The 9,874-nt window shown below is 46.4% G+C and overlaps 1 protein-coding gene across 1 annotated transcript in view; it reads left to right on the top strand.

Moving 5' to 3' along the window:
- The first annotated feature begins 2,195 nt into the window (after positions 1-2,195).
- The window catches only part of TEX26 (testis expressed 26), a 44,243-nt gene continuing 36,564 nt past the window's right edge, over positions 2,196-9,874 (top strand). The window contains exon 1 of the mRNA XM_008056838.2: positions 2,196-2,274. Coding sequence (XP_008055029.1) covers positions 2,214-2,274 — 61 coding nt within the window. The 5' untranslated portion in view covers positions 2,196-2,213. The remainder of the gene's footprint in view (positions 2,275-9,874) is intronic.

The following is a 9,874-nucleotide window of genomic DNA, read 5'->3' as shown; positions in this document are numbered from 1 at the left end:
TTCATGATTTATAAATGACTGTTGGACGTATTCATCTTTCCAGCCCGGTGAGGTGCATGCTAGGATGCTTATTGGACGGGTGAGGAGACAGATGCTCAGAGAAGGATCCATTTTACCCCAAGGGCCCCCAGGTGGAGAGTGACAAGAGTTTCTGGCTCCCAAATCGGACCCACCACTTCTCGGCTTGCCTAAAATGAGACAAATTGTAAGATATTAATAAGAATTTACTTTTACGATTCTATATACTTGCTACTCTATTTTAAAATATAGTTTGCTTAAATTATGCTATGCTAGTTAACGCTACCATTTCCAGACAGTAATCTGTTATTGGGTGCTACTTTCTTAATTTAGATGCCACTACTCAATCCTAACTTAGAATCGCTCCTTTTAATACCATCTATGCCTTCTAAGGTGCTCCGCCCTTCATTGCTTTGACATTTGAGAGTCTAAAATGTGTTCTATTCATTCCATTATGTGGATAGGACACCACCCTCAGAGAACTCCAGTGAAACCCATCATTTTTAAGAAACTGCATATATATTTGGGATTCTTACCTTGATGTTTGATATAGTTTGGATGGTGTCCTTCCAAATCTCATGTTGAAATGTGACTTCCAATGATGGAGGTGGGGCTTTGTGGGAGGTGATAGGGTCATGGAGGGCAGATCCCTCACGAGGGACTTGGTGCCATTTTTTTTTTTTTTTGAGTTGGAGCCTCACTCTGTCGCCCAGACTGGAGTGCAGCAGCTACTCCCGGCCACCGCAGCCTCGACCTGCTGGGCTCCAGCAATCCTTCCGCCTCTCCTTCCACCTCAGCCTTCCAAGTAGCCGGAATTACAGGCATGCGCTGCCATGCCTGGCTGATTTTTTGATTTATTGTAGAGATGAGGTCTCACTGCCCAGGTGGGTCTCGAACCTGCGAGCTCAGGCAATCCACTCACCTCAGCCTCCCAAAGGTGCGGGATTACAGGCTGAGCCACTGAGCCCGGCTGACTTGGTGCCATTTTTGAGGTAAGGAGTGAGTTTTCACTCTGTTAGTTCAAGGGAGACCTGGTTGTTTGAAAGATCTTGGCACCTTCTTCTCTCTTGATTATGTTCTCACCATGTGACATGCCCGCCCTCTCTCCGCCTTCTGCCATGAGTAAAAGCTTCCTGAGGCCTCACCAGAAGTCAAGAAGATGCCGGTTCTATGCAGAACCATGAACCAAAACAAACCTCTTTTTAAAATAAATTGCCCAGCCTCAGATATTTTTTTATAGCAACATAAAATGGACCAATACAAGGCTTTTTCTGTCTGCTTTGATAAACACCTCCTTAGTTACACTTGGCTGTTCACCTGGGACCTATATTAGAATGACCCCTTTCAGGATAAGGAAATGCTGTCAGTTGCTTTCTAAATACTCCAGTGTGTATTTCCTGTCTCCTCTTTCCACCCAAGGGAGTAATCGCTGTGTTCTAATCCGAAGGCATTCAGTAGTGACTAACCACCATATTATGTGTCAAATTACCAGGTCATCGTCAGGATATAAAGCTAGAAGACCCTCTTCATCCCATGAAAACTCTCCCATGGGGTGGAAGACACAGCTTAGTCCATGGGAGTAGAAGAACAATTAAACCGACAACCTCAAAACAGGGTGGTTGGTGCCAGGGACGTGGCCTGGTGAGGAGGAAGGTGTCACAAACCTCCCCGCCGGTTGCCAAGCACACTTTTCACCCTCTGCCCGTCCTCGCTCCCGGGTGACCTTTTTGACAGCATAAAGCTACCACAGAAATTGCTTTTAGTCGCTCACACCGTGTTCCTGACGATTTTGCCTGCTCGATTGGTTCCTTTTGACGGCCAGCATCCGTGACAGCTTTGCCTACATTTGCTTAAGCTGAAGATTCTGAGCGGAGGAAAGTTTGCACTTGAAAATCAGAGGCTCTGGCTTTCTCGTTGAGCTCCTCCCTGTTTGCTCCTCTCCCGAAATATACAAGAAAGTGATCGGGAGAGCTCACTGCAAGAGCCACACGCAGACGTGCGAGGAAGCTACACCCACAGGCCCCACAGCGCGTGGCTGGGCTGCCCGCGCGCCGTCATCCGGCCGCCGCCCGAGCTGCGGGAGCTTGGCCTGCGTCTCCATGGCGACGCGTCACAAAGGCCGCGCGCGCCTCCCGCGGCACCGAGTTCTGCCGGAGGCCCCCGCCCCCACCCCCGGGGCTGCCTCCCGGGGCAGAATGGCTCAGCCCGGGCCCGAGGCTCCGGACCCCGCTCTCTGCGGCCGCAGGTCCCCGCCAAGTAAGACCGCGGGGCGGGGCTGAAGTCTTTCCTGGGAGGGGGTCGCGTGGAGCAAAAACGGTCTTTAGGGGTGTTGCCTTTCTCTTAGGGATGGGCTCAACTGAGGAAGAGAGGCGGGGCGGTCAAGGGAGTCAGGGCTAGGTCAAGTTCACGGACGAGGTCAAGTTCATGACCTTGCCCCTTTCCAGCCCCTCTCATCCCCCCTGCCAAGCCCCGCTCCCTAAAATGAGCAGGGGCTTTAAACACTCCTGGAAATGCCTGGCTGGGAGGGGACAGGAGACAGGAAGGATGGGTGCTTTTCCAAGGAACACAGGGTCAAAGGCAAAGGAGCAACAGAGGTCAGGGCTTTTGCAAGAAACACAGGGCCAAAGGCAAACAGCGGTCAGGGCTTTTCCAAGGAACGCAGGGCCCAAGGCAAAAGAGGAATAGAGGTCAGGGAAGCTCGGAAGTGAACAAGCCAGCGGGAGTCCTGATCCCCAGGCAGGGTTTGGGAAACCGCACAGAATTTGGCAGTGGGCGCTGCGGATGCAGCACAAGCAGGACTGTAGAGGCAGGGGCCCTTCACAGGGCTGGGAGCTGCGGCTTTCAGCCGCTGCTTCTGATCTGGCTGGTTTTTCTTTCAAAGGGATTTCGCATTTAGCAGATATAGTGCTTTGCATCCAAGTTCCACAGGGAGATACAGCGGGTTGACCAGCTCAGCTGTTTTGGGCCTGGGAGGGAAAGCCACTCTAGCTGTGTCATAATGGCGTGATTACTGTGAGGTCCATGCCATCATTTCCATCATGGCCTCTCTCATGGCAATAATTGCCCATGGCTGCTGTCTGGTGGGTGATTGTGTTTCCATGGTGGCCACTGGAGCCACGAGGAACTTTTCAAGTGTAAAATACCCTAATATTGTGCTCCTCCAAGAATGACTTGCGTATTTGCATTCCAACCCATTATTTTGTAGGAGTAGAAAATGAAAATAATTAGTACAAAAAATATTGAATAGCTGTAGTTTCTTTTTTCTTTTCTTTTCCTTTTTTCTTTTCTTTTCCTTTTTTCTTTTTTCTTTTCTTTTTCTTTTCTTTTTGAGTCAGTCTCACTCTTTCGCCCAGGCTGGATTGCAAGTGGTCCACTCACAGCCACCGCCGCCTCGACTTGCTGGGCTCAGGTGATCCTGCTGCCTCAGCCTTCCAAGTAGTTGGGACTACAGCTGTGTGCCACCACCCCGGCTAATTTTTCTTGATTAATTGTAGAGAGGAGGTCTCACGAAGTTGCTCAGACTGGTCTTGAACCCCTGGGCTCAAGCAATCCTCTTGCCTCTGCCTCCCAAAGTACTGAGATTACAGGCATGAGCCATCCCGCCCGGCTGAATATATTTAGTTTCTATATGCAGGCAAGGCAAGCAAAAGAGACAGAGGAGGGAAAAGCTCTTTTTGATGCTCTTCTTCCCTTTCTAACCATCTGTCTTATTTTTTCCATCGTCTTCTCTACCTGTATCTTGTCTGGAAGTGCTGGAGTTCTCCAAGATTTATCCTTCAGGGCATGCGTTCTCTATTCAAGGGACCCCCATTCTGCTACATAAAGGTGCCAATGACTCTCCAAACTTTATCTCTAATTTGGACTTTCCTCCTCATTTTCAAACTAGAATATCCAGCTCTCTACAAGACAGTTCCACGTGGGTGTCACAGCAGGGCTTCCAACTCAGCATGTGCAAAATGACACTGCTTGTCCTCCTTGAAACTTCCAGACTTTGAAAGCTTAGTTAGGAGGGTCCCAGCTGCTTAAACTAGAAGGCTGGGTGCTCCTTTGAGACCAAAGCATGATTCCCAGGTCTCTTTGATTCTGCCGCCAAAACTCTTCCCCTGGGTGAGTTTCACTCTTCACTTCAGACCTGGGTCTCTAATTGCCGCTCTGTGCCACTCCATCCCCCATGGCTGGGAGAGTCACCCTCCAAAGGGTGGGCTTGATGTGCCATTGCCCAGCTTTGGTCCAACTAGGATGAGGTTGATGCTGACCGTAATGACGAACTAACTGCTTTGAACAACAACTATGGATGGGGCTCTTAGATGCTGTGTTAGTTTCCTGTGGCTGCTATAAATGACCACAAACAGGTAGCTTCACACAACAGAAATTTATTTCCGGGCAACGCTGTGGGTTGGGGTCTAAATCAAGGTCTGGGCAAGGCTGTACTCCCTTTGGCGACCCTAGAGGAGAACCTTCCTTGCCTCGTCCAGCTTCTGGTGGCTGTCAGCAGTGTTGACTTGTGGCCACATTTGCTCTGGTCTCTGCCTCCAGATCGTATCGCCGCCTTCTCTTCTGTCTGTGTCAAATCTCCCTCTGTCTCTCATAAAGACACTTGTCATTGCAGTTAGGGTCCACCAGGATAATCCTCATTTCAAGATCCTTAATTGCATGTACAAGAATCCTTTCCCAAATAATGTCAGATTCACAGATTCTGGGGATTAGGACGTAGACATATCTTTTGGGGACCACCATTCAGTACACTGCAAGCACTTATCATTGCCTTTAATCCTCAAAATAACATGAGATTAGACAGCCAAGTACCGTGGCTCATGTCTATAATTTCAGCACTTTGGGAGGCCAAGGTGGGAGGATTGAGCCTAAGAGTTCAAGACCAGCCTAGGCAACATAGCTAGACTTTATCTCTACAAAGATAAAAAATCAACATGAGATTAGGATGATTAGAAACCTTTTGCACCTGATTAACCTATTGGGTTATTTTGAGAATAAAGCAAATTAATATATGTGAAAATACTTTGGAAGTGTACTATACCATACATGATAGCTACTATTTTATAATGCTTTCAAAGCTTTATAATATGTGTTCATTATCATGAACTTGGGCAGTGGCTTGCCAAGGTTATCAGAATAAGGCTTAAGGGCAGCACAGGACACCCTTGAGACCTGTCCTGAGCCATTTCTCTGGACACATAAGATCTTGCGACCTGTCCTGAGCCATTTCTCTCTTTGTCTCGCTCACATTGGGCCATTTGTCATGTGTTGACCACTCATACCTCTTGCTACTTCCTTTGTAAACTGCTTTACTTTGTGTCCTGTAGTTTTTCCTTGTCAAACATCCACTATATTAAACCCTAGCTCAGATGCCACCAACGCTATGAAGTTCCCCCTGGACCTGCCCTTGCTGTCCCCGCTTTTCATCCGAGTAGAAAGAATCGCACCATCCTCAGGGTTCCTGTGACACAAAGGACATCAGCACCATTTAAAACTTGTGCTCCTAGGTCACATAGCTCCTCCACTGGCCTGAGGGTTTTCCAAGGCCCGGACAGGGCTCTATGTCCCAGTGCCTAGCACAGGGCTTGGTCTTTGAGGGGTTTCAGGACTTGTGTGTAGGTGGCATAGAAAACAAGAGAAGGAAAGAAAACAGGAAGACAGAATCCAGGAGATGGACTGGAGCTATAGAGAAAGACACCAAGATACTTACCAGCCAAGAAGAAAGTAATAACACTCAGAGAACACACTGGAAACAGACTTTTAGAGTACTGTGATTAGGGACTGTTAAATGGATATCTCTGTTCATGAAAAGAATTAGTTCCAGTAACATACTTTATGTTCTAAAGCTTTGTCGATGGAAATAAAACACATAGAAATATAGCCCTGACCGAAAGGGTTATAGCAAGAAACCCCATTAAACATGAACTTCAAGGAAGAGGTACTAAAATCCAAATGTGTATCCAAGTGGGTTAGGATTAGGAAGCAGAGGAAGCCCCTGATCTCTACTGAAATATCCCAGAAAGAGGAGGCCTGCACGGCCTCGGGGCCTGGAAGCAGCCAGGCATGCAGACCCTGTCCTGCAGACCCCTGGGCAAGACTCCAGCTGCCAACTATCCTCAGAAAAGAAAAGACTCAGGGGGCGTATCTTGTTTGCCCACGCAATTGATTGGAGTGCTGCCTGGAGCACTGTTCTGTCAGGAGTTTTGAGGCACATCTGGCCTTAACAGGAACACGATCTGGCCTGGGTTAGTGCTGTCTGACTTAGGAAAAAGAGGACGAGAGGGTGTGTAGTCTCTGTGCAGAGGATCCTTCCTCATCCTTAGCCAAATCGGAAGTTCAGATCAGGTTAAAGAAGGCTTTTTGTAAGAGCAGCATAGCTGGACACAGTAGCTCATGCCTGTAATGCCAGCATGTAGGGATACCAAGACTGGAGGATTGCTAAGTCCAGGAGTTTGAGACCAGACTGAGCAACACAGTGAGACCTCGTCTCTACAAAAAATTTTTAAAAAATTAGCCAGGCATGATGACACATACCTGTTGTCTTAGCTACTCGGGAGGCTGAGGCAGAAGGATCACCTGAGCCCAGGAGGTTGAGGCTGTGGTGAACTGTGATTGTGCCACTGCCCTCCAGCCTGGGCAATAGAGTGAGATTCCAACTCAAAAAAAAAAAAAAAAAAAAAACGTGCTTCACAATGTCTTCCTTTCTACTTATCCACACTTGCAATTCTTTTAACAAAGAGCATTTAATTCTGCTATTAGAATAAAATGCTTTCAAGCGGAAAGTGATTTCCACTAAAACAAGAGTATCAGAGTATAATGTCATTTTTTGTAGACAGCAATTGGAGAGTAGACTGCTGGAGTTTGTGTAAGCAGAGGTGCAGAGTGGGCCTGCAGAGGCTCAGGCTTCCGTTCTGAGGCTGGGGAGGCTGCTAGGTGGAAGTGAACTTGAACGGGGGTGAAGGCCACAAGTAGTAGTCATAGATGAACAGATCCTAGCTATGTATGAGGGCCTATTAAATTATCAGTAGACCTCACTGGGAGAAATGAGCATTAAGAAGTCCACAGAGGACAGAAACCATGAATATGTGGCCAGAGCTCTCTATGCTAGGCAATGGCATATAGCTTTTAAGAATTTGGGGAAACTGAAGAGAGGGACTTTATAGCAATTGTAATAGGATACCTGAGGGGGAACAGCACAGGCAATGGAGTGGCTACATTCTAGGGACGAGCTGATAGATCCAAGACAGTACCGTTTGTTCAAAAAGTAGAGACCTGTCAGCCCAGGTTCTCATGACGTGTAAAAATCAACAGGTAACTGCCCAGATATGAAGAATAAGAGAACGATTGCAATTTTAAGTTTAGAATATATGCTCCCTATACCCAGAGGAACTCAAATCTTTCTACAAAAAAGATACCTGCATACACATGTTTATTGCAGCACTATTCACAATAGCAAAAACATGGAACCAATAGTGCTGCCCATCAAAACTGGACTGGATTTAAAAAATGTACATATACACAATGGAATATTACACAGCTATAAAGAAGGACAAGCATATGGACTTTGCAGCAACTTGGATGGATTTAGAGTCTATCATACTTCGTGATCTATCACAGAAATAAAGAACAGAGCACCACATGTTCTCACTCATAAGCGAACCCTGGACATTTACCATAATACTATAAGAAAGGGATTGGCAGTTGTGGGATACTGCTGGGGGTTAGGGGACACAACATCAGTAAGGGCACCTGATCTCAAACCAGGCAAAGTGGGGACCAAGAGGAGGCCCAGTTTTACCTATATGGTAACCACTTATATACCTAATCCTGAATTGTACCCCATATCTTTAGAATAAAATACAAATTACAAAAATATTCCCCCCAAATTTGGTGGTACTTTGTTGACAACAGGAAATTGGGCAGATAAATTATGTTGTTGTTGATGTCTACTTGTCTTATTCCATTTTCTGTTGCTATCACAGAATACTAGAGATTGGGTACTTTATAAGGAACAGATTATAGAGCTCACAGTTCTGGAGACTGGGAAGTCCAAGAGCATGGTTCTGGCAACCAGTGAGGGCCTTTTTGCTGCATCATGACATGGTGGAAGGCATCACATAACGAGAAGGCAAGGGCACGCTAGCCCAGTCTCTCCTGCTCTCGGTGCTCTCCACCGTCCCATCATGGAAACCTCACCCTGATGACCTTATCCAATCCTAATTACCTCCCAAGGCCTCCCCTCCAAATGCTGTCAGCATATACATTGGTAATTAAGTTTTCAGAATGTGAAATCTGGGGACACGTTCAAAACAAAGCACGACCTGGTGGTAAAGTCTTGGTCATCATCCTCCTCAAACCATTGGCACAATTTGCCCTAGGCAGTCTCTTCCTTTCTTCCTTTCTTCCTTCAGCATTCAGGATGCCGTATGTTCCCAGTTTCCTCCTCACCTCACTGACTTCCTTTCAGTCCCTTCCCTGGATTCTCCTCTTCTCCCCAGATTTTTGACATTGCAATGCCCCTGGTCCCTCCTTGGGACTTCTCTTCTAAGTCTACTTCTTCCTTTGTTGGTCTTCCCACTCCCCTAGCTTTAAATGACATCTACACCAGGGGTCCCCAAACCCCAAGCCACAGACAAGCACTGGTCTGTGGCCTGTGAGGGACCAGGCTGCATAGCAGGAAGTGAGTGGCAGGTGAGTGAGCGAAGCTTCATCTGTATTTACAACTGCTCCTCATTACTCTCATTACCACCTGAGCTCCACCTCCTGTCAGATCAGTGGCAGCATTAGATTCTCATAGGAGGGATTTAGGTTGCACACTCCTTCTGAGAATCTAATGCCTAATGATCTGAGGTAGAGCTCAGATGGTGATACTAGTGCTGGGGAGTGGCTGTAAATACAGATTCACATGAGCAGTGAGGTTGGACTGCACAGAGATCATCATAATTCAGTTGCTTGCAGACTCATATCAAAATAATAATTTCATCATATATTACAATGTAATAATAGAAATAAAGTGCACAATAAATGTAATGTGCTTGCATCATCCTGAAACCATCCCCAAACCCAGTTCATAGAAAAATTGTCTGTCACAAAACCTGTCCCTGATGCCTAAAAATCTGGGGGCCACTGATCTATGCTGCAGAATTTTGCACAGTCATTACAAAGCATGAATTAGAGCTACACCAGGTATGTTGGAAAGGTTTTTTCATAAGACACTGCTAGTGACAAATAAGAAAAGGACATTTTATGTCACTGGAGCCCATTTTTGCAAAGCAAGTTGGTGAGAACTAAAACCCAATATGTCCATGCCTGTATATGTATATATAAATCTGCATATGATTACATCCACATGTATACAAGTACAGAAATAAGCAGGCACAGTTGTTAGCATGGGTATTTGAGAGGAACGATGGGGGAGGCGGACAATGGACAAGGAGAGAAAGAGGCAGGAGGTGTCCATGACGGATATGATCCCCTGTGTGTGATGTTCACATGGGTATAAGTGTGTCTAATATGTGTGAAAAGTTGGTCACCAAAACATCATAGTTTTCTTAAGATGATAGAACTCCAAATACACTACTTCCTCCTTTATGTTTTTTTGTATGTGACTTGAATTCTTTCAAATATCATGCACGAGCAACTTGGATTGACCTAGAGGTTATAATACTGAGTGACCTATCACAGAAACAAAAAACCGAGTATCACATGTTCTTACTCATAAGCAGACTTTGAACAACTATCATCATACTATAAGAAAGGGACTGGCAGTAGAGGGAAACTGCCAGGGGAGGGCGGGGCCCACCTCATCAAAAAGGGTACCTGCATAATGAACATTTGTATACCTAACCCTGAATTGTACCCC

Source organism: Carlito syrichta, unplaced genomic scaffold, assembly GCF_000164805.1.
Source record: "Carlito syrichta isolate Samal-C Ts95f unplaced genomic scaffold, Tarsius_syrichta-2.0.1 Scaffold302553, whole genome shotgun sequence".
Lineage (NCBI taxonomy): Eukaryota > Metazoa > Chordata > Mammalia > Primates > Tarsiidae > Carlito > Carlito syrichta.
Note: the sequence above shows the minus strand (reverse complement) of the source record. Positions and strands in the feature narration are given on the sequence as shown.